This window comes from Mobula hypostoma, chromosome 17 (assembly GCF_963921235.1).
Source record: "Mobula hypostoma chromosome 17, sMobHyp1.1, whole genome shotgun sequence".
Classification (NCBI taxonomy): Eukaryota; Metazoa; Chordata; class Chondrichthyes; order Myliobatiformes; family Myliobatidae; genus Mobula; species Mobula hypostoma.
Window position 1 is genome coordinate 13,615,667 of NC_086113.1, and position 26,207 is coordinate 13,641,873.

At 40.5% G+C, this 26,207-nt stretch overlaps 1 protein-coding gene across 1 annotated transcript in view; it reads right to left on the minus strand.

Annotated features, from left to right (window-relative positions):
• Positions 1–1,345: 1,345 nt before the first annotated feature.
• vps4b (vacuolar protein sorting 4 homolog B) overlaps positions 1,346–26,207 on the minus strand; it is a 29,783-nt gene continuing 4,921 nt past the window's right edge. Inside the window, exons 4-11 of the mRNA XM_063069581.1 lie at positions 22,159–22,220; positions 20,684–20,803; positions 18,836–18,992; positions 17,572–17,720; positions 16,474–16,555; positions 12,009–12,228; positions 8,087–8,227; positions 1,346–4,430 (exon numbers count right to left, since the gene is read on the minus strand). Coding sequence (XP_062925651.1) covers positions 4,329–4,430; positions 8,087–8,227; positions 12,009–12,228; positions 16,474–16,555; positions 17,572–17,720; positions 18,836–18,992; positions 20,684–20,803; positions 22,159–22,220 — 1,033 coding nt within the window. The 3' untranslated portion in view covers positions 1,346–4,328. The remainder of the gene's footprint in view (positions 4,431–8,086; positions 8,228–12,008; positions 12,229–16,473; positions 16,556–17,571; positions 17,721–18,835; positions 18,993–20,683; positions 20,804–22,158; positions 22,221–26,207) is intronic.

Sequence of the window (26,207 nt, forward strand, 5' to 3'; positions counted from 1 at the left end):
GTAGCCCCATGTGGACCAGACACATTCCGCATCATTGTAGATACTGGTACCGTAGCCATACTAAGTACTTTCTCCGAAGGTGCAGCTTAGTCTTAATTTTATTTACTTAGAAATATAGTAGGGTAACAGGCCCTTCAAACTCAAAAAGCCCACATTACACAATTACACCCACGTGATCAATTAGCCTACTAACTTGTACATCTTTGAAACATGGGAGGAAGGATGCGGTCTAGGATGCTGTCTAAGTTGCATGCCATCTTGGTCAATGTCACCCAACCACTACATGATGTACTGGGTGGGCACAGGAGTACATTCAGCCAGAGACTCATTCCACCGAGATGCAGCACAGAGCGTCATAGGAAGTCATTCCTGCCTGTGACCATCAAACTTTACAACTCCTCCCTAGGAGGGTCAGACATCCTGAGCCAATAGGCTGGTCCTGGACTTATTTCATAATTTACTGGCATAAATTACATATTACTATCTAACTATTTATGGTTCTATTACTATTTATTATTTATGGAGCAACTGTAACAAAAACCAATTTCCCCAGGGATTAATAAGGTATGACTATGACTATGAAAGCCACACGGCCATGGGGAAAATGTACAAACCCCTTGCGGATTGCAGTGAAATTGAACCTAGGTCATTGCCATTGTAATAGCATTACGCTAGCTGCAACAATACTGTCCAATTGGGTTCTCAAACTAGATTGGTATTTATCAGCATGAGATTACAGACTGGGAAGGGAAACCTCACATTGCATGTGTTCTTGGATTCTGGTTACTCTTTTATTTGCTGTTTTTGAGCTGTTTGATTGAGGCAATCAATGCAGACTGGGGCGTTTTGGTGAAGAATGGCCCTGCAGCTTTGGCTAGCTGCATGGCACTGAACTGAACTAAACTAAACTAAAATTAATATTACTGGACTCCTGCTTTGATGTTCTACATGTTGTTTGCTCGCTTTTTGCCATTTGCGAAAATTCTTCTTTTTTTTGTGTGTTGGGTGTTTGATGTTTTCTTGAACGAGTTCCATGGTGTTTCTGTTTTCTGGCTGCCTGCTGGAGGACAACTCTCAGAACTGTATCCTGTATACATAGTTAGATAATGAATATACTTTGAAACTTGAAACAGCTTTACTATTGCCAGTAGCCTTGCCCAATGGATGTCCAGTGCTGATATGCTAGATGTCTTCATCTGATTCTTGTAAGAATGATTACAAGTCATATAAACCATGATTGAAGTTGTCCTTCATGCAAGATAGTACATTAAAAACTTGAATTTGATTTTACACAAGAAAAAAACAAAACATAAAGGTTACTAATCATTTTGTTTTTAATGTAATATTTCATTACATACAGTATATAATCACACAGCACACACCAATGAGATGTGGATGTGAGTATTTAGCAGAAAACCATAGATGTAAACTCACTGTGAATTTGAGTATGTTTGCGGTCTTCTGCTGCTGTAGGCCATCCACTTTACCCACAGAACTGCCACTCATTCTAAGTATTTTTGTTTTTCGCACCATTCTCTGTAAACTCTGTGCGAGTTTAAATGTCTGCATACAAGCTGTGTTCATCTGGGATTGCATGATCAACAGCCTTCTGTTATAAAGCTCTGGACATACCAATTGGGAGGTTAACAGATCACTGTAAATTGACCCATGATTAGGCTAGGATTAAACTAGGGGATAGCCAGGTAGTGTGGCTCGAAGGGCCGATTCCACACTGTATCTCAATAAATAAGTAAACTTCCCCTCCCATTCCCACACTGACCCATCCATCCTTGGCCTTCTCACTGCAAGGATGAGGCAGAACATAATTCATATTTTGGTTGGGTAGTCATCATCCAAGGGTATGAACGAGGAATTTTACAATTTCAGGTAACCCTTAGCTCCTGTGTTCCCCTTTGTCTCTCCTTCCAATCCAGCTCCAGTCCTCCCATTTTTGTTCCCTTTTGTTGATGTTTTTGATGAGGTTCTTTGGAAGTCAAGAATGAACCATAACACCTGTTGCTTATAATTGTTTATTAAACATTACAAGAACAAAACAAAGAGAAAGAAGATGAAGCAAGAGGGGGTGAGAGAAAGAATGAAGGAAGGAGACCCTACTGGAAGGGAAAAGAACAAACAGACAAAGAGAACAATCCAATGTTGTGTGCTCTTCTTACACCAGTTTGCTGCATTCCATTGAATTTTCAGACAATCCATTCAAATTCATTTGTTTGAATTAACCAATAACCATTCAAGCCACAACTTCAATGACTAAAAAACACTGAACAACTACATGTATGCGGGTAATTACAAAAAGTTACAAACAAGAAAGTTAATCTACAAGCGTAATAACAATTCAACAGTTTTCCATAATCCACCATTTTCATCCTTCTCCCCTTCAAGTTATGCGACAGTCATGTAGTGTGTAGTATGAGGCTATTACAGAGTTCAATTCTGGAGCTTATACATCCTTCCCGTGGAATGTGTGTTTTATCTGCTCAAAGGGCCAATTCCGCACTGTATTTCTAAATAAAATACAAGTTCCACCCACCTACTATGCATGCAACTCAACCATCATATCTTCTCCCCTCTGCCCTTTCATCTCTCCCTTAATAGTTCCCATCATCTCCTTCCTTATTTTTCAGATTCCAGCATTTGTAACCTTTATATCCCTGCTGATCACCCTTCCCTCATTCTACCCAACTCCATGTGCATTTTTTCTAATCTGCTTCCACCTATTGCCTACTCAGGAATACCATCACGCTCAGATGTAGACCAAATCTTCACTGCTTCAGTTAACAATTTTGTTTCACCAGTCAGGGTTGTAAGCTCTGAATCACCAAACCTGGAGAAGCAGTGGACCACTCTTAGCCTGGCCTTTACCTTTTGTCCTGTTTGCATGGTTGGCCCTACCAAGAGCGAAAGCGTAAAGCCCTGATTCCAGCCATCGGAGCTCTTCAGGTCATTGAGGCATGCAAGCCTCCAAATCATGACAAGATTGTGGTCCTCTTGGAAGCCTCTCCTCTTCATATTGACAATATTCCCTCTCCACTCTTAGTCCCCTTTGTATAAGACATAGAAGCAGAATTAGGCCATTCAACTCACCAAGCCTGCACTGCCATTCCATCATGGCTGATTTATTATCCCTCTCAAACCCATTCTCCTGCCTTCTCCCGTATCCTCTCCACTCCCAACAGATGCTGCTCGACTCCCAGTTCCTCCAGAGGTTTGATCTTGCTCAAATGCTGATTGTTTTCACTTACAACTGTGCAAACTTTCCTTTCATATGTTTGGATCTGGTGGGGAATCAGCATACAACAGTCTATCCAACTGCATTCCAGCCCTTGGATCTATTTACCAGGAATGCTGAAAGCACCTTGCCTGCAGACATTTCATCTGGTGATTCATCTATGCTGAGGCTGCAATCCAAGAAAATAAAAACTGCTGAGATACAGCAGAACTGCCTCAAAAGCGAGATGCGTAACAGAAGGCTGTTAATCATGAAATCCTAGGTGAACACATCTTGTGTGCAGACAGCTAACAACATGGCCTCAGAACTTCTATTTGGCAACCTGAAGAAAATAATTAATTGCTATACCCAACTCTGAGAATTTAAGTGCACAGCATTAAGTAGATACACATTTTATTTACAAATAAACAGAAATTAAACTCACACAGGATTTAAGATCCCATGACTTTTAAGCATTTACATTATTTAAAAAATCTATGAGGGGATTTGCTCACCTCATACATATTTCTTAGAATACAAATAACTAGATGCAAGTAGCCCAAATTTCTCCAGTACAAAGCTTAAGGTTTATATTTTATGCACATCATTAGTAGAAAATCTTAGAGCGTATTTGAAGTACGATGAGAAGGTCCAAGCCCAAGGGCAGTACAATTATTACAGTCCATGTGCAACAGTCAGTTTAAATGCACTATTCACTATTTGGAATGTATCACTAATAAGCAAGATTATTTTACAATCCACAGCAAGCCCAGCAAATTGGTATGTACACGGTGCATTTGAAAATAGTCAGATGTTTTTGTCATATATAAATATCATGTTATACCCTTAATGAAATCTGCACTATGCCCTCAAACTTTTTCTGTATGCTACGAGATATAGATTCATGATAGGCACATGCAGACATTCAGATAATAAGTAGGCTTAGATCCAATTTTATACAAAGTCCCATGGCCTGAAACACAAGAAACAAGATTAATATCAAAAAAGTAAAATAATGTTTACTAGTATATGTAATCGATTGAAGTGAATAGAAAAAAAAGGTACAAGAAAATAAATGCAGTGCAAATTACGTTCCTATGATTTAGCCTTCTTGACCAAAGTCTTCTGTGAATTTTTTCAATTTCTTCAGATCTTCATCGTTTACTGTTGGTTTTATGTTCGCTAATGACTGCAGCATGTCAGGCTGTGGAAAAACAAGAACAAAAATGATAAAGTGTAAGAACTTTAAATAATCCCAACCAAACAAGACTTTCTTCATGTTGCAGTTTATACTAAAAGGAGATTTTTAACTTGCCTCCCTTACCCTCTAAGCTTTTGGAATTCATCACAGCTCTTTCTAAAACCTTTGCATCTACAAACTGTTTTCACTGTTACAATACAAATTATTTTATAAAAAATCATAACCAAATATTGTTTCATCAGTGAATAAACTTAGTTTACACATTTATATAAATAAGACAGGAGCAGAGTTAGGTCATTCAGCCCATCAATTTTGCAATCAATAAATGTTAACTCATCTAACACCACAGATAAATCCTCTTGCACTGGATTTAAAATGGTTATTAAAGAAAAATTAATATTAAATGTTACTCCCATATAACTATATTGTTTTAACATTGACTGTCTTGTGGAGACAGGCCTCTGTCTTTTAATTTTCCTTTAATATCCCAGGCCAATGTGGATGAATGATGTGGAATATCCTTATAAAAAACGCAAAAGGAATGACCAATAAATACAGAAATGTGAGTAGGGGAGCAGAAATTTGCAACAAAAAACTAGTTGAGAGAGCAAAACTATAATAGAATCACAAATCACTGGAAGCCAATGGACAAGAACAATACCATTAAAATTATGAAGTCTTAGTAGTAAAGTACTTGGATTTTACCCCATTTGGAGTAGTGCATTTCTTTCTATAGTACCCATATCAGAAAGAATCTGCTGATACTCGAGGAGATACACCAAAGATTTACCATAATGCTAGGACTAAAATAGGATGAACTGTGGACAGATTGCAGAGATTGGGTTTCAATACACATGATTAACATGATTCAATACACATGGATGTGGAGAGGATATATCCTATGGTGGGAGAGTCTAGGACCAGAGGACACAGCCTCAGAATAGAGAGGCATCTTTTTAGAATGGAGATGAGGAGGAATTTCTTTAGCCAGAGAGCAATGAATCTGTGGAATTCTTTGTCACAGGCAGGTGTGGACGCCAGGTCTTTATGTATATTTAAGGCAGAGGTTGATAGATTCTTGATTGGTCAGGGCATGAAGGGAAACGGGGAGAAGGCAGGAGATTGGGGCTGAGAGGAAAATTGGATCAGCCATAATGAAATGGTGGAGCAGACTTTATGGGCTAAATCAGGGGTCCCCAACCTTGTTTGCAACGTGGACCGGTTTATTATTGACAATATTCTTGCCGACTGGCCGACCTGGGGGGGAGTGGGGGTAGGGGGTAGAGTTGCCAATGGACAAGAGTAACAGTCAGGTACGTTGTGTTTACCCCAAGAAACACTACAATGACCATGAAGCCTTGCGGGCACCAGTGCGCATGCGTGACTAGCACATGTGTGTACATGTTGATTTTTTCCTACAAATTGTTTTTGGCGATTCTGTTTGGGGAGTGGGATGGGGTTAATCACGACCGGAATATAGGTGGTAAGTGACTAATACACTCAATTTCATTTCTAAAAGGGTTTATCTATTGAATTTAATATTAAACACACAGCACATACTTTCCTTGCATGAATATAGTGATAAGTCAATTATCAAGGAAGTAAGTGTTGAATGAACTTCCAGTAGAAGTGGTAGAGGCAGGTTCGATATTGTCATTTAAAGAAAAATTGGAAAGGAATGGAGGGTTATGGGCTGAGTGCAGGTCGGTGGGACCAGGTGAGAGTAGCGTTCGGCATGGACTAGAAGGGCAGAGATGGCCTGTTTCTGTGCTGTAATTGTTATATGGTTATATAAGACATAAGTCAACAGCATTATAACATTGTAAGTAACATTTGGATATTAAACACACAGCACATATTTTCCCCATATGAACATATAAAATCATTGCAACACACCAATATCGCTGAATCAGTGGGAGCCCTGGGCTGAATACTTGTTCCCTGCAACAGCACGGTCCTATCGAGGGGTGATGGGAGACAGCGATACTTATGTCCGGTCTATTCCGCAATTTAGTTTTCATTGCATTCATTGCAGAGATACGTTGGAAATGGAAGCAACGTTTTCAGTGCTTTCATGGCTATCTCAGGATATTTAGCCTTGACTTTGATCCAGAATGCCAGCAGAGATGTTATGTCAAACATACTTTTCAGCCCACCTTCATTTGCAAGCTCGAGGAGTTGATCTCCTTCCCGAGCTGACACGGATGACGCGTGGGTAATGACCGCACGTGCATTCAAATTCAACAGTGGGCATGACAGGGAATGAGGAAAGGTGCAGCTGACTCATATCGTTTCATATCGCCAAATCATATCGTTTCCTCGTGGCCCGGTGGTTGGGGACCGCTGGGCTAAATTAAATACCGCTCCTATATCTTATGGTCTTATGATTAACCTTCAACTTATTTGAGCATTTAAGATTAAATTTGTTGGATAGAATGTAGAGTTAAGGGTATAGTAGTTGGTAGGGGAAAGGGAGCAACCCTATTTTCAAACCTACAGAGGTAAGCTTTTCCTGAGTGAGATAAAGCACTTTTTTCACCACAATGTTGAATTCCTCCACCTCAAAACTGAGCTGTTATGGCTAAGCCTATTGGAAGTTTCAAAACATGGATTAAGATTAAAATAGTTCAGATTACAGATGCAAGGCAAATGTTTAGTTCTCTAAGAACCCAAGCATTGCCCAAGATTGAAGTTAAAACTGGTACAAAACTTAGGGGCACATAATATAGGTTCAGGTAAAGAAAAATCATAGTAAAAAAAACAGGGAGAGATAAATTAAGATCTCACATCTGAAGTCGCTGAAAAAATATTGGCAAAGTAGAAAAGGAAAATGATTTTTCTTAAAACAGAGTAAAATAGTACCATTAGATACTGTCCTACATAAACATTCACTTCACACTTTATGGCAACCTGTCAATCTTGAGGCCATACCATTCAAAGACTTGTGCTAATTTTACTTCGTGATTGTATGTGCTGGATTGTAAATATATGTGCTGTGTATGACTACATGTCCTGTGTTTTGCACTCTGGCCCCAGAGGAACATGTTTCATTTAGCTGTATACATGTCTGTGGTTGAATGACAATAAACTTGAACTTGAATTTGAATTAAAGACCTTTGGTATTGGACTTAAGCCGTTCTGATCTCAGAAATTAAACATTTAGATTTGCACATCTATAAAAGACTACATTGAAATGACAGGAGAGTGGATGGCTGCCACCCTATCATTTGGCTTTTCACATCTCAGTAGCCTCACAATTAATTGGAGTTTGAATGGAGATAATGGAACTTTTTGCACTTTATTGATGTATGAGATCATTTTCATTAGGAAATGATGTTTGGCACCATGAAATACATGTCAAAACATAGGCATTTATATAATGCACCTTGTCACAGCTCACGTTATCTTACAGAAGTAACTTAAATAAATTGAGGCTGAATCAATCAATATTTTGACTAGATCAGGTTTCACATTTAGTAAATGATAGTCAATTCACATGATATTGATGATTCAGCTGCCTCAGTATTTATAACTTAAAACCGATGTAAGGTTTGAACAAATTCACTTTGGTTAGACATACAAGATGACTTTTAGCAAGAGATTCGTTGACCAATAATTAAAGACTTCTAAAAATATCTGGAAAAATTAAAGCAACTTGCCATGGAGACGGCAGGTTCCAGAAGCTTATCACCTGGAACATCTATCCAGGTCATCTCCATAGCATTGGGATCACCTGGTGAGCATGGAGTTAGGAGGTCATCCACAATCACAGATGGATCCAAATTTGAATGACCTCTGACCTAAAAATTAGAACAAAACAGATTACTTTTACCTATCACGCTGTGCTTTAGTGAATCTAATTGAATAAACCTACCTACAAGGTATCAACAAAATTGAAAGAGTACAGAAAAAGCTTACAAGGATGTTGCCGGGACTTGAGAACCTGAGTTACAGGAAAAGTTTTAATAGGTTAGGACTTCATTCCCTGGAGGGTAGAAGGAGGGAGGGGAGATTTAATAGAGGTATACAGATTTATGAGGGATATAGATAAACTCTGACTAAATTGCTTTTTCCACAGAGCAACTCAAGATGTTAAAACCTTATTTATCAAGCACCATTGTGACACATTGAATTGCAAAAGGAAATCAGGATACGGTTGTTCAGGTAGCTTCAAAGAGATGTCTTAAAGGATGAAAATTACGTAGGAGAATCGAGAGGCTTAGGAAGGAGTCAAGAGCATAGAGGTAGCTGAAAGGACAGAGGTGGCTGATGGAACAATTAGGAATAATCAAGAGACCAACATTGGAAGAGCACATATAATCTCAGGAAACTGCTGGTCTGGAGCAGATAACAGAGATGGGGTGGGACAAAGCAATGAAGAATATTAAGATAGAAGGGATGAGAATTTTAATATCATAGTATTACTTAACTCACAACTGATGAAAATCAGCAACTGATCAAGTGACACACATAAAAGTTGCTGGTGAACGCAGCAGGTCAGGCAGCATCTCTGGGAAGAGGTGTAGTCGACGTTTCAGGCCGAGACCCTTCGTCAGGACTAACTGAAGGAAGAGTGAGTAAGGGATTTGAAAGTTGGAGGGGGAGGGGGAGATCCAAAATGATAGATGAAGCCACACTCAGGTTGGAGGAACAACACCTTATATTCCGTCTGGGTAGCCTCCAACCTGATGGCATGAACATTGACTTCTCTAACTTCCGCTAATGCCCCACCTTCCCCTCGTACCCCATCTGTTACATATTTTTATACGCACATTCTTTCTCTCACTCTCCTTTTTCTCCCTCTGTCCCTCTGAATATACCCCTTGCCCATCCTCTGGGCCCCCCCCCTTGTCTTTCTTCCCGGACCTCCTGTCCCATGATCCTCTCGTATCCCTTTTGCCTATCACCTGTCCAGCTCTTGGCTCCATCCCTCCCCCTCCTGTCTTCTCCTATCATTTTGGATCTCCCCCTCCCCCTCCAACTTTCAAATCCCTTACTCACTCTTCCTTCAGTTAGTCCTGACGAAGGGTCTCGGCCTGAAACGTCGACTGCACCTCTTCCTAGAGATGCTGCCTGGCCTGCTGCGTTCACCAGCAACTTTTATGTGTGTTGCTTGAATTTCCGGCATCTGCAGAATTCCTGTTGTTTGCGTTTTTAAACTGATCAAGTGACAGGTAGAAAGGTTAATGCATATTAGGATACGACAAGAAGTGCTGGATAACCTGAAATTTATGGACAGCGCAGTAAAGGTTGAAGTGCATTATAAATGTCAGGTTTAGAGGAAATTTAAAAAAAACATGAAGCTTCAGTAGCCTATTAGTTGATGTCCAGCAGAATGATATGTTAAGGAGGTAGAAGCAAACAACTGCAGTGGTTGGTGTTGTAGTGTAGTGCAAAACTCAAGGGGCAATCTAATTCTAAAACCGGATTAATTTCAGACATTAATCTGGGAAAAGCAATGGAACTGGAATTAGGAGACATCAGCTGAGTTGGGGATTAAGAACAATGGCTTTAATCTCCAAAATTTCTATATTTCTGCTCATCTTATACAGGAGGTCAGATAAGTAGTCTGGCGACAGAGATGGACAGTAGTTCAGTGGAGGGAGCTTGGTATACAATCAGCTGTAGTTTTAGATGAGATTACTGTTGGGCACTAGCAGTCTGAAATAGTAGTGGTGGTGATGGGATGGAGAGGGGTAGTCGTCACAGAGCAATAGTGTGGAAGAGAAGCTATTGCAGGTGATTTGTGAGACCAGAAAGACAAGAACTAGGCTGTGGACCCTCAATTCAGGACGCCCCCATGTCAATGGAGGATGGTGCGATTAACTGGGTTAAAAGCTGTAGAATAGTCAAAAAGGATAGACTGATTTCTTTTTCACCATCACATAGGATGTTTTATTACATAGGATATGCCACGAAGCACAAAGGCAGCACAGAAATTTGATTGCAAGGAATTCTGGGAAAGGCATCCACAAATTTGGGAGGAAAATCAATGGAAGGAAACTTGGGGAAAGTAAAGTTGGATTTGGACTGAAGGGCCAAGTGGTGTTTCTCTGTGGTATGGGCAGGAAATGGGACAAAGAGAAGGCATTCAGAGCTTAGTGATGATACCCTCAAGGGTGAGCCTTGTGGACAAAGTGGCACGAGGAGGGAACATAAAAGAATATGAAAATTAGCAAATTCAGAGCTAAATGGATAGATTCTTGATTCTTAAAAATTTGGGCCAGTGGGATAGGGAACAGGAGTAAAGCAGAACAGACAGCTGACTAGATAGTTAGCTCATGGTGGCAGAGTAATTTTTATAAATGTCTAGACCAGTCCAGATGTTGCCGTAAGTGGAAGAGGATAAATTTCAATTGTACTCAATAGGAAGCTGGAAGAATACTGATTCAGCCAGCTCTTAATATCTGGTAGCAATCTGACAGTTAAGCAGGAATATACATTCAGTAGCAGAGGCAATATGTAAAAAATAGCACTAGCTTTGTGTGTCACATGTACATCGAAACACATAGCGAAATGTGTCGTGTGCGTCAACAACCAACAGTCCGGAGATCTACTGGGGGCAGCCCGGAAGTGTTGGTACGCTTCCGGTGCCAATATAACATGCCCACAACTTACTAAACCATATGCCTTTGGAACATGAGAGGAAACCTGAGCAGCAGAGAAGCCCCACACAGTCACTGGGAGAGCATACAAACTCTTTACAGACAACAGAGGGAATTAAACCCCAAACACCAGCGCTGTACCAGTGCTATGCCAACCGCAACGCTACCTTGTCACCTACAAGGTACTAGCCTGTCTTAAAACCTACGAAAATAGAAACCTTTAGAGGAGGTACAATCATCTTGTCCAATGGTATGAATGAAATAACTCAAAAGCTTTGCTGAAGGTTAAGTAATAGTGATGACTTGAAGGGAATCTTATTTAAACCATCATTGGAAACCAGTTGTTTTAAATATAAGATTTATACTTTTTAAGCAAACTTGTATTTTTTCTACATCATGTGGTGGGTCATCTCCACTCACTGACAGAAAGTGGTATAGCAGTTAAACTAATGGTTTATCACCTTCCTCACTTTTCATTGGCATATTATCCATGTGATGTAATTGTTCTAATTATATAGCTTATGAACTAGTTTATTCTCCAAGGAATTTCCCTGATGTTATCTATAAAAGTGATGGGTTTTTCAGAAGCTCTATCTTTATTCCTTTGTCTTTGTATTCATTCTACCTCTGAGCATTGTTTCTCAGCTCTTTAGTTTGCTTAGTATTTGTATGTTTGTACTCTAAAGTAAACCATCTTGGAATTGAAACTGCTCATCATTCCTGACTCCCAGAAGAAACCCAAGGATCAGAAAATAAACAGAGATCCAATTCTAGTAGCTGATATATACAAATAAGTAAAAAAAAAATGACCAGGGCACAAAACAATACAACAACATGGCACTTAACTAAATGATATGGAGAAATAAAAGTCAAAAAGTACAATCTTAAGATAGTATAATTTTTATATAATTATCAATTCTCTAAATGGAATAGTTCTACCTTCCCTAAATTTACCAGTAATCATACGGTGCCTTACCCTCTTGAAGTGAGTAGCTGATTGAACTTTCCTGACTGGCTGCATCAGAGCCTCTCGCACTATGATACTGATGTCAGCCCCAGAATACCCTCCCGTTTTTTTCGCAAGGATCCGGTAATCTTCATCAGACAAACTGTTTGGTGTAGTTCCAAGATGCAATTTGAACATCAAACCACGAGCAGCCTGCTCTGGTAATGGGATGTAGATACGTTTCTCAAATCTGGAAAACATAATACAAAGAGGAATTCTTATGCCAAAGGCTCCAGTAGAAGGGAGATTCAGTAATCATCGTATCAGTGCAACACACTCAGTTTCTCTGGACTATGTTGGTAAACAGTCCCGCTTGGTGGCGCAATAATCAGTGCCGGACTCCGGAGCGAAGGTTCCTGAGTTCAAATCCAAGTTGGGTTGAGCGTCGAGCTCGCAACTTGTCTCGTAAAAACAAGAATAGCTTGCTACAGAAACACCGTCATGACGGTGCCCCGATAACTCCACTGCCGAGTTAAGGGCTATTCTTCTTCTTCTATGTTGGTAAACAGTGTATTTTGCTTCAAAGTTATGTTACATTTTATACATTGATAAATCTGTTTATTATTGTCATATGACCTGAGGTACAGTGAAAAACTTGAATGCATACCGTCCCTACATTCCTAATCGAAAAGCTACAGAACATGGGCCTCTCTAACTCCCTCTGAAACTGGATCCTCAGCTCCCTATCTGTGCAGATTGGTAATAACATCACCACCTTGCTGACAATCAACACTGGCGCACCTCAGGGATGTGTACTCAGCCCACTGCTCTACTCTCTCTACGCCCACGACTGCTTGTGTCTTCCACAGTGAAGACTGACACAGAATACTTACTCAGTTCATCCACCATTTCATTGTTCCCCATTACTACCTCTACTGCATAGTTTTCCAGCGGTCCGATAGCCAGCATCACTTCTCTTTTACACTTTATGTGAGAGGAAACCAGAACATTAAGGTAAAGCCCACGCAGATGGCAAAGCTGAGGATTGGTTTTGTTATCTGTCATAACGGAGTTTTGGGAGAGAGCTATGTTTGGGCTCAATCAGATAAGCCAATTTCATTGATTTAGGGCTGCACGTGATATGAGTCCTCTGCTTAGCTTCACAACAACCTTGGACACCAAGACTGGCTACATGGACCTATTAATTTTGTTGGCTATTGGGAATGCAGTCACTCAGAAAAATCTGGGCCAATGGATATGAAGGAAAAGAATAACAACAACAACTACATCAATTGTGATTATGAAATTTTAGTAATCAATCTTGCTAAGGCTTTACAAGGCATTGGTCAGACCACACCTAGAGTATTGTGAGCAGTTTTAGGCCCCTTATCTTTGATAAGGGCCAAGTGGTTAAGGCATTCGTCCAGTGATTTGAAGGTCTAGTTCGAGCCTTGGCTGAGGCAACGTGTGTGTCCTTGAGCAAGGCACTTAACCACACATTGCTCTGTGACGACACCTGTGCCAAGCTGTATGGGTCCTAACGCCCTTCCCTTGGACAACATCGGTGGCGTGGAGAGGGGAGACTTGCAGCATGGGCAGCTACTGGTCTTCCATACAACCTTATCCAGGCCTGCACCCTGGAAACCTTCCAAGGCGCAAATCCATGGTCTCATGAGACTAACGGATGCCTATATAAATCTTTGAAAGGAAGTGCGGGTATTGGAGAGGGTCCAGAGGACGTTCGTGAGAATGTTCTCTGAAATGAAAGGGTTAACTTAGGGGGAGTGTTTGATGGCTCTGGGCCTGTACTCACTGGAGTTTAGAAGAAAGAGGGAGGATCTCATTGAAACCCAGCGAACATTGAAAGGCCTAGATAGTGTGGATGTGGAGAGGATGTTTCCACTTTCAATCTTTTTTATTGATTTAAAAGAATAAGGGTAAATACAAACCAGAGGAGAGGTTATCTCAAATACATAATTCAATAATAATACAAACAGAGAAAGGAGTATACACTGTCAAAATCATGTATAGTATTAAGCTAATATAAAGAGAAAAGAGAAAAGAGAACCACCTCTCCTCTTAACAGTTCATGAGAAAAGAGGATGTTTCCGAGTGTCTTGGGTCAGAGGGCAGAGCTTCAGAATAGAAGGACATCTATTTAGAACAGAGATGAGGAGGAATTTTTTTTAAGCCACAGGGTGGTGAATATGTGGAATTCATTGCCATGGGTGATTGTGAAGGCCAAGTCATTGGGTTTACTTAAAGCGGAGGTTGATAGGTTCCTGATTAGTAAGGGTGTCAAAGGGTTATGGAGAGGAGGCAGGAAATGGGGTTGAGAGGGATAATAAATCAGCTGTGATGGAGTGGCAGAGTAGATTCGATGGGCCTAATGGCCTAATTCTGCTCCAAAGTCTTACAGTCTTGCAATAAAATCACTCAGGCAGTGACCACCCTCTGGATGAAAAGGGTACCCTCCATTTTATATCCAAAAGCCCACCATCTCAAACAGCTACTTTACAAGTAGCACGAATCATATACAAAAGACATCTTTGAAAGTTGTCAAGAGAAAGTTGTTTTAGTGATATGCTAGTCTAATCTTTTTTTTTTAAAAACTAGTGTAGCATTTTACAAGGGAATGCTGTCAGTTGTCTTAACTGGATGGTCAAATAGAAAAGAAAATGGCATCCTTGTTCCATTCATACAGAGAATCTTGTTAGTTCAGTCGATATTTGTCAATTAAATATTAACTATTCAAAGTATCATTAAACATGCAAAATTAATTCCACAATGTTACCAACACACATCAAAGTTGCTGGTGAACGCAGCAGGCCAGGCAGCATCTGTAGGAGGAGGTGCAGTCGACGTTTCAGGCTGAGACCCTTCGTCAGGACTAACTGAAGGAAGAGCGAGTAAGGGATTTGAAAGTTGGAGGGGGAGGGGGAGATCCAAAATGATAGGAGAAGACAGGAGGGGGAGGGATAGAGCCAAGAGCTGGACAGGTGATAGGCAAAAGGGGATACGAGAAGATCATGGGACAGGAGGTCCGGGAAGAAAGACGGGGGGGGGGGGACCCAGAGGATGGGCAAGAGGTATATTCAGAGGGACAGAGGGAGAAAAAGGAGAGTGAGAGAAAGAATGTGTGCATAAAAATAAGTAACAGATGGGGTACGAGGGGGAGGTGGGGCCTTAGCGGAAGTTAGAGAAGTCGATGTTCATGCCATCAGGTTGGAGGCTACCCAGATGGAATATAAGGTGTTGTTCCTCCAACCTGAGTGTGGCTTCATCTTTACAGTAGAGGAGGCCGTGGATAGACATGTCAGAATGGGAATGGGATGTGGAATTAAAATGTGTGGCCACTGGGAGATCCTGCTCTCTCTGGCGGGCAGAGCGTAGATGTTCAGCAAAGCGGTCTCCCAGTCTGCATCGGGTCTCGCCAATATATAAAAGGCCACATCGGGAGCACCGGACACAGTATATCACCCCAGTCGACTCACAGGTGAAGTGTTGCCTCACCTGGAAGGACTGTTTGGGGCCCTGATGGTGGTAAGGGAGGAAGTGTAAGGGCATGTGTAGCACTTGTTCCGCTTACACGGATAAGTGCCAGGAGGGAGATCAGTGGGGAGGGATGGGGGGGACGAATGGACAAGGGAGTTGCGTAGGGAGCGATCCCTGCGGAATGCAGAGAGAGGGGGGGAGGGAAAGATGTGCTTAGTGGTGGGATCCCGTTGGAGGTGGCGGAAGTTACGGAGAATAATATGTTGGACTGGGGTGATATACTGCATCCGGTGCTCCCGATGTGGCCTTTTATATATTGGCGAGACCCGACGCAGACTGGCAGACTGCTTTGCTGAACATCTACACTCTGTCCGCCAGAGAAAGCAGGATCTCCCAGTGGCCACACATTTTAATTCCACATCCCATTCCCATTCTGACATGTCTATCCATGGCCTCCTCTACTGTAAAGATGAAGCCACACTCAGGTTGGAGGAACAACACCTTATATTCCGTCTGGGTAGCCTCCAACCTGATGGCATGAACATCGACTTCTCTAACTTCCACTAAGGCCCCACCTCCCCCTCGTACCCCATCTGTTACTTATTTTTATGCACACATTCTTTCTCTCACTCTCCTTTTTCTCCCTCTGTCCCTCTGAATATACCTCTTGCCCATCCTCTGGGTCCCCCCCCCCTTGTCTTTCTTTCCGGACCTCCTGTCCCATGATCCTCTCGTATCCCCTTTTGCCTATCACCTGTCCAGCTCTTGGCTCTATCCCTCCCCCTCCTGCCTTCTCCTATCATTTTGGATCTCCCCCTCCCCCTCCAACTTTCAAATCCCTTACTCACTCTTCCTTCAGTTCCGAAGGGTCTCGGCCTGAAACGTCGACTGCACCTCTTCCTACAGATGCTGCCTGGCCTGCTGCGTTCACCAGCAACTTTGATGTGTGTTGCTTGAATTTCCAGCATCTGCAGAATTCCTGTTGTTTCCACAATGTTACCTCCTCCTTATGGCAGAATCAAGAACCCATGGGATATTAGTTGCTCCAAGTACCAAGATTCCTTCATTATCTGCTCCAACACCTGTTAAAAACCACAATAATTTTAATGTATACTGTGCTTTGTGTAGAATAGATTGTGGCAGGAATTACTAGTTACATAAGAAGTTGAATACTGTTAAGTAAATTATTTTTTCTCAGAAACCATTTAAAGTTAAAGTTAAATTGAATAACTTGAGACACGAGTTACATCACAAGTTAGATTTATATAAAAGTTCAAAATACCACACAGCAATAAAACTATGTTTTCTAGCTTTTGACCCTTTGACAAATATGTACAGGTTACTACATTTTTTGGAAGGTAAGTGCTGCTTTAGAAGTACTGTTTACTCCTGGAGAGTACAGCTTGCTAAATAGGTAAAGGAAAATTAGGAAACTAACTGGTTTGTATAAATGTTTCTTTGTGCATCTAATTTATTCATTACAAACATTCATACAATTTAAAATTTCAGCTCAACATTTTAACACCTGACAATCAAAAACTTCACAAAACTGGGAGCAAACATTGTCCTTAATTTGGACTATAACCTTGTATAAAAATATGAGAAAATAATAAGAGTACAGAATTTGTTGCAATTTTCCAACTTAAAACTCAGAATTAATCTGTGGTTGATAAAATTAAGAACATTTCTGATAAAGCACACTGAGTTATTATAATGATTTGGGCACCAAGAACCACTGTACTATTATGATAAACACGAAGAGCATTTTCAGGTTAAAATACATAAATGGAAAAGCAAAGAACTATAGATGCTGAAAATGTGAATTAAAAGCAGAAAATATTTTAAAAACTCAGGAGGTAAGTCAGCACCCGTGGAGTGTGTTACAGAATTAACATTCCAGATTGATCGCATTTCAGTTTTGATGAGAAAATATAGATTTTGTAGAAACCTTTCTTAAAAGCTTAATTGGTTGGAGTCCACAATAAAGTGGAATGACTGTAAGAATAAACCAATGGACTGGACGAAATTCTTTTAATTTCATTCCTTCAATTTTCAAATTTTATTTGCAACTTTTACAAGTTCCCACAGATTTGCTTACCTTGCATCTGAACCAAAAACTCTGTTTTAATGCGCCTTGCAGCTTCACTTTCATTTTCACTCCTCGAACCACAAAGAGAATCAACCTCGTCAATGAAGATAATTGAAGGCTTGTGTTCTCGGGCAAGTTGAAATAAATTCTTTACCAATCTAAATAAATACAAGATAATATAATATTCTAATTAGAAGTTATAAAAATTGTTGTAAAAAGGTTCCAGAAATATGAAAGACTTGTACAAAAAAAGATCTCTGCATATTCACATCCTGTTTAGAATATTACTTGCCACTTTCACATTTTTTTGGTCAAGATTTACCCATAGTAACCCTTTCACACTCAATTTTATTGTGCCAACAGTACAAAGTTGCTGCAGACTCTGGCCATTGGTGATCTGTAGGCTTAGGTTTTAAAATCTCTTTCCCATCCTAAAGCACTTTTTGGAGATATTACCAACAATTAAACAAATCATATTAGAGTCAGAGAGATACAGCACAAAAACAGGCTTTTTGGTCCACAAGAGTGCATGTCAAGTATCAAAAAATCATTTGCATTAATCCTATTTTAATCTCATTGTTGGGTATATCTTGAGCAATTTTATAACTTTTGCAAAGCAAGTGAAGACAAAGGCATCAAGCATTTAATCAAAACAAAATCCAGTTAAATGAAACTGAGGTTAGTGGCTTGGAAGAGAATGCACATAAATGTATCACATTCTCTGAGGAGTTTAGTCAACTCTGTATATTTAAGCCACTCAACAAGAAGATGCTGACTGCAATTAAACTTAATCTGTCACTTTCAAGGCATTGGCTGTGCTGGATTGGCAGATTTTTCCGGACTATTGCATGTTATTCCCATTAACACTCCAATTTACAGTATATATTTCTAAATACAACACAAAACAATAAATTTTGCACTAAACATGACCAGTTTCAAGGGAGTGAATGAAGAAGGGATTGTGGCATCACCAAGATTTCTGAAAAATTGGGTAGTGACTTAGAAGTTTACTATATGATAAAAAGCTACTTTCCAAAGATCCACATCGCATTCAACTGACCTCGATGGAATCAATTTTGACATGTTAATTTCACTTTGAATTTGCTCATACTTTTGATCTGGAATGAAACGGCACCAACAAGATATTTTTGTGGTAAAATCTTTACAAGCTATGCTTGCTATAAGGCAGGAGAGTATTAAATGCTCCTGATCAGTTTATAAACAGCTATCAAATCAATTAAGTTGTTGGCCACTCAACACAATAGAAACTCACTTTTCACTTTCTCCAAGCCACTTAGACACGAGGTCAGATGAGGAAATGGAGAAAAATGTAGAGTTATTTGCTTCTTTTGCCACAGCCTTTGCCAGGTACGATTTGCCAGTTCCAGGAGGGCCAAACAGTAGGATTCCTCTCCAAGGAGTTCTTTTACCTAGACAGCAACAAGGGAGGGTACGTGGAAAGAAATTGTTTTACACTTTAATTCTAAAACCTTGAAACTCTGTGCAAGAGGAAATCTAAACGTATGGAAGCTATATCAGGCATTACTTAAAGACTGGAAAACTAATTTCTGATCATGAGATAGGAGGCTAGCTGCGCCACCAAGTGCATGCCAGTCCCCTGGAGAGCGATCCCAATATTCCCATTTGTCCTTTCCACATTTATCTCTGTCCCTGCAAATTGATTCCCTATCACGCAAATCATCCAGATGACTGCAGGAGTCGATTAACATGTCAACATATGTCTGGAATTTGGAAGGAAACCAGAACACCAAGGAAAACCCCATTATCATTACAGAGAGAACGTGCAAACTTCATACAGGGATCATAATCAAAGCTGGGCTCAAATTTGCCGACGACACTACATTGATTGGCTTTATCTCAAACAATAACGAGGTGGCATACAGGAAGAAGTCACCTCTCTGACACAGTGGTGTCAAGAAAACAACCTCTCCCTCAATGTTGCAAAAACAAAAGAGTTGGTTGTGGATTACAGGAGGAATGGAGGTGGGCTAACCCCTATTGACATCAATGGATCTGGGGTTGAGAAGGTAAACAGCCTCAAGTACCTCGGCATCCACAACAGCGCCTCTTTCACCTCAGACAGTTGAGGGAGTTTGGTGTGGGCACCCAAATCCTAAGAACTTTCATCAGGGGCACAACTGAGGGCATCCTAATTGGCTACATCACTGCCTTGTATGGGAACTGTACCTCCCTTAATCACAGGACTCTGCAGAGAGTGGTGCGGACAGCCCAGCGCATCTGTAGTTGTGAATTTCCCATGATTCAGGACATTTACAAGGACAGGTGTGTAAAAAGGGCCCTTAGGATCTTTGAGGACCCAAGCCATCCCAACCACAATCTATTCCAGCTCCTACCAACCAGGAAACAATACCGCAGCATAAAAGCCAGGACCAACAGGCTTCGGGACAGCTTCTTCCACCAGCCCATCAGACTGATTAATTCCTGCTGACTTGAGCATACAGTACTCTATATTACATTGACTGTTCTACTTATTATAAATTATATTACTATGATTGCACATTTAGATGGAGACGTAACAGAAAGATTTTTACTCCTCATGTATGTGAAGGATGTAAGAAATAAAGTCAATTCAATTCAAAACTTGAGACAGCACCACCAACTGCTGCATCACTATGCTCCCTTTATCATGTGCTATAACCCGGTGAAATGATACTAGAAGTGAGAATAATGTTCTAATTGATCTAATAAAGCAGCAATCATATTACATTTAGTAATGTAAGAAATACAGATAGTTTAAAAAAAAGGGTTGATACGAAATCACATGTCACATTCTGATGGAATACATGCCTCCTGCAAGCTTTCTATTTATGCATTTAAACCTAACATTATCATCGGACAATCTATAATGACTAATTAACCCACCCGGTATGACTTTGGACTTTGGGAGGAAACTGGAGCACTGGGAGAAAACCCACACATTCCCTGGGGAGGATCTACAGAGACTACTCACAGAGGTTGCCAGAAATGAACTCCGAATTTCGGCGCACTGAACTCCAATAGCATCACGCTAACCAATACACTACTATGCACCCTAGATGCAATGAGATATTGGCATACCAGGGGGAAAAAAATCACCAACCTGTAAAGAGATGAGGAAACTTTATGGGCAATATCACAGCTTCTTTAAGCGCTTCTTTGGCACCTTCAAGACCTGCAACATCATTCCAACTCACATTTGGTTTTTCCATAACAATGGCACCTAAAGAGTTAAAAAAAAAAGGAACTTGTGAAAACCCAAGAAATAGAAGTTCAAAAGAGTTGAATTATGAGTTATACACAAAATGAAAAATAAGGAAGTTCAAAATTACTAATTTCCAAACTTCTGTATAGGCTAGATAGATATTATATTGAACACAACAGAAATTAGTATCATTTCATATGAATAACTTCATATAGTGCTCTTTGGAGCTGCACAGTTGTATTAATTTATTACTCTGTTCAGCCAAGGTGGCATGCAGAGAGTGAGAAACATTGTCCAGAATTGCCAGGATTTTCCGTAGGATCCTTTGGTCTACCACAGCCTCCAGTGTGTCCAGTTTGACTCCTATAACAGAACCAGTCTCTCTAACCAGCTTTTAAGCTTGTTGGCATCACCCATGTTGATGCCATTGCCCCAGCACACCACTGCATACTGGTAACAACAGACTGGTAGAACATGCGAAGAAGAGGCCTGTGTACTCCAAAGGACCTCAGTCTCCTCAGGAAGCAGAGGTGATTCTGGCTCTTATTGTACATAGCCTCCGTGTTGGTGCTACACTCAAATCTGTCATCCATGTGCACCCCCAGGTACCTGTAGGCCCTCACCACATCCACACCCTCACCATCAATAGTAAAAGAATAACATTTGTCCACTGTTTCACCCCACCTGAGGCAATGAAACTTTCATCAAATTATAAGAAATAGAATCAGGAATAGAATATGCAGGATTAATAAAATACTTGGTTAAAACACCGGACTAATTTACATTTAATAATAGCAATTGCCTTTAATAATAGCAATTGAAAAATCAAAACAAGACCTGCATGTTTAATGGTAATGAACATTTTCATGACTTTTAATCTTCTCAGACCCAAGGCTGGTTTGTCAATAAACGTCATAGCTGATAATTTCATATTCAATTTGAATTGAGTAAAACAGAATAATCCTCCAAGAGGACCACAACTTTGCCTTGGTCTGGAGGCCTGTGTGCCTCAATAACCCAGAGAGCTACGTTGGTTGGAGTCACAGCTTTATGCGTTGGCTCTTGGTAGGGTCACCCATGCCAAACAGGTCAAAGGTCTTCCAGGTTTGGGGGTTCAGCTTAAGGACATCAACCGAGTGATAAAACAAAATTGTTACGGAAACCGCAATGAAGAATCCTTCTACATCTGAGTGTGATACTTTTCCTGAGTCTCCACCCAGGACTTGCACAACTGACAGTCGGGAAAACAGAGAAGCCACTGACTTGATGAACACCACCAGGGATGAAGGAGCTTCATTGCTGCCCTAGACACCAGTGGTGTAACAGGCAGTAAGTAAAACAATAATAATAATTTGCCATAATAGCCTCATCACCTTGTAGTTGATTCTGCAATTTCTTCTTTTCTGAATTGTCAGTCTCCCCATCACTTTCATTCCTACAACAGAAATGCACACAAAATCTCAATACAAGATCTTTTTCTATGCAATAACTGTGTCTCATAACATTTAATATCAGAGACATTAAAAGAACACCGTCTATACACGCAGTGGCCACTTTATTAAATAGTCTTGTACATATGCTTATTAATGCAAATATCTTATCAGTCAATCGTGCAGCAGCAACTCAACGCATAAAAGCATGCAGACTCAGTGAACGGTTCACTTGTTGTTCAGACCAAACATCAGAATGGGGAAGAAATATGATCTCAGTGACTTTGCCTGTGGAATGATTGTTGGTGCCAGATGGGGTGGTACTGATCTCCTGGGATTTTTACCCACAACGGTCTCTAGAGTTTACAGAAAATGGTGCAACCCCACTCCACCCCAAAAAAAAATCCAGTGAGAAAATGCCTTGTTAATAAGAGAGATCAGGGTAGAATGGCCAGACTGGTTCAAGCCGACAGGAAGGCCACAACAATTCAAATGACCACGCATTAGAACAGTGGTGTGCAGAAGAGCATCTCTGAACGCAGAACATGTCAAACCTTGAAGTGGATGGGCTACGTTAGCAGAACACCCCAAACATCCACTGTATTAGGTACAGGAGGTATCTTATAAAGTGGCCACTACATACCTATTCAAAACCCTCATGCTACACCAATAATGGAATGCAGGCTCAATTCCCCATTTGGGAGACAGTTAACATCCCTCTTTCTCAAGGATGCAAAAAGAAGCAAAAGTGTAAAGGCAATCCTTAATTTACATGTTCTTCTGATATCCAATCTAAATGGAATGACTCATAGCTGCAAGCCATGCTACATCAGTCAAGGCTAGAAAGCAAACAGAATACTCTTAATACATATGTTCTATGGTATTATCTGGCCTGAGTGCTCATTTATGTGCCAAAATAAAAGAAAGTGCATTTTTATATTCTGTGAATGGGTGTTAATCTGATTTTCTCATGAAGTAAACACCACCTTCCTAGGGAGCTCTCATGATTTTTATAAGGGAATCTGTGGAAATTCTGCAGGAATCTGATTGAGAAGAACCCTGTACATTAAAATGTAAAAGATAAACAGATCAAAGAATTCCTTTTAGTTTTAAAATGCTTAATCACTTCAAGGACATATACCCATCTTGTATTTTCAATGTTCAGCCCTGTGCCCCTGCCTACACTCAGCATTTCCACCAGGAATTCCTCGTTCTGTTGAATTCTTAAACTAATGTTCCATCATTAATTCATAAGAACATACGAACACAAGAAGTAGGAGCAGGAGATGGCCATCTGGGCCGTCAAGCCTGCTCTGCCATTCAATAAGATCATGACTGATCTGGCCATGGACTCACCTCCACCTACCTGCCTTTTCCCCATAACCCTTAATTCACCTACTATGCAAAAATCTATCCAACCTTGTCTTAAATATATTTACTGAGGTAGCCTCCACTGCTTCATTGGTTAATCTGAGGAATTCTCTGCCCAATCTTTGGGAAAAACAGTTCCTTATCTCCGTTCTAAATTTACTCCCTCGAATCTTGAGGCTATGCCCCCTAGTTCTCGTCTCACCTCCCAGTGGAAACAACTTTCCTGCCTCTACATTATCCATCCCTTTCATAATTTTATATGTTTCTATAAGATCTCCTCTCATCCTTCTGAATTCCAGCGTGAACAGTCCCTGGTGACTCAATCTCTCCTCATAGTCTAACCCCTTCATCTCTGGAATCAACCTGGAAAACCTCCATTCTTTCTCCAATATGGCAATTAAGCTCATTCTCCTGACTGGTGGCCTTGCACAGTTTTGCTGTGTTTACAAACTATACAGTAAACAATCCAAAAGTACCAAGGGCACAACAAACCCGGAAGTAAAGCAGACTGTGCAGGAAACCTTTTAAAATCAGGCTACATCTTTGGAAGGACAAACACCATCTCTGCTCTCTTAGTCTGCCAAGACTTTTTAGTATTTCCTGCTCTTGTGAATTAAAGAAGCCCGTGCAATATTTTACTTCATCACTGTTCGTGTCAACACAAACAGAAATTGGAATTGAGCAGTTGAAACATGGATGAATACTGCTTGGTTGTATTATGAGTAGAAACACTGACACTTAACAAAGACGAACCAAAGATGTGCATCTACTAGAAAATGTGAAATCGTTTTGAGCATGCTACATTCACAAAAAAACAAAAGTATAACCAGAGCAACACACACAAAATGCCGTAGTAACTCAGCAGGTCAGGCGACATCTAAGGAGAGGGATAAACAGTTGTTTTGGGTTGAGACTCTTCATCAAGCCCGATTTAACCCTAACCTAATCACGGGACAATTTACAATGACCAATTGACAATTATCACAAGTATATTTTACCTTAGGCAGAAATGAACATAATATTCCAGATGTGATCTCACCAGGGCTTTGTTTAACTGGAGCGATCAAAAACTTCTGCAATAATGACGAATGTGCAATTACTCTTTTAATAATTGCTTGTTGTATGTGCACATTCATTTCCAGCAATTTGTGTAAAATGACACTTTCTCAGTAAATGTTTGGGTTCTTCTTGATTTCGAAAGCACAGTTATGCTTTGTAATTCCAAAACATCAAACTAATTGAAAGAAAAACATGGAGCCGGGAATAACATGTCTATTTTGTTCCTTACTTCAGCGAGGCATACACCTAGAACATGGTGTTCTAATGACGTATGCCATTCATCTACTTTTACAAATATCCCATAATGAATTATGTAACAAAGAATGCTTAATCAGCAAAATATTTGCAATATTACTCAAATATTACTGAAATATTAAATATACATCATTCCACTTAACTATAAACTCCAACTCAATATAGAATGCATGTCAACTTATATACATACACATTTATTTACAGTATACTATATAATGCAACTACTATATAGACATCCTCAGCATAGTAACTCTTTTAATTTTTTCATTCAGACCTAAAGATTTAATCGCTGTGGAGGATTTCTTGCTCTTATGGGATAAGATGTTTCTGACAGGAGTGGGGGGACACACTGCTTGGCAGGCGAGATTGTAGCTGTGAAACGATTGCTGGTTCTGTGGCCTCTCCCGCGATGGTTGTAGGATTTGACTCTGGGATTGCAGGAAGTGGTTCTGACAGCTCTGGACACCTTTCTTCTCTAACAATTGACTCTGCTCTCAACTGATCAACGGGTTGTCTCCAGAAATCTCTGCTGTGTCGGAGAGTGATCCAGTTCTGTCCTTAATCTTTTCAAGTACCCACTTTTGATCACCTCTGTAGTCCCTCACCAGGACTGCTTGTCCAGGAGTGAAACATCAAACTTCCTCGCTTGAGGAGCCCTCAATTTGTCTCAGCTGTTCGTCCAGCATAGTCCTTCTGAGGCCGAGTGTGAGCAGATCCAAGCGTGAATGCAAGGGATGATCCGGGACGGGAACAGCTCGTGAGTTGTTGGTGGTGGAGTGTGCTGCATTGCAATGTGCAAGGTGGAAATTAGCGAGCTTCTGATTCAGTGTCAGCGTAGTGTGTTCTGATGACATTGCTCACAGTGTATTCTTTCGGACAAACCTTTGCACCAAGCCATTTGCAGCTGGATGGTATAGTGCAGATGTAATATGTCTTACTCCAGTCATTTTCAGAAATGACAAACTGTTCAGCAACAAATTGTGGTCCATTGACAGTGTCTAAATGTTTTGGAAGACTGGTCTTTGAAGGGGCTACTCGACACATGAACAGTGTGCGAGACTGTAGTAGGGCTATTGGGAATACTTCTGGCCACTTTGTAGCTGCATCCATTACTACAATGAAACTTGTGCCCATGAATGGTCCGGCAAAATCCATATGAATCCTCTTCAGAACAATGCAGCCCATTCCCAGGGATGGGGAGGCACTGCTTTTAGCATCTTCTGGATATGTTGGCACCCTGGGCAATGCATGGCAAGTGGATCGATCTACTGATCTATCCTAGGTCATGAGAAAAAGCTTTCAGTCAA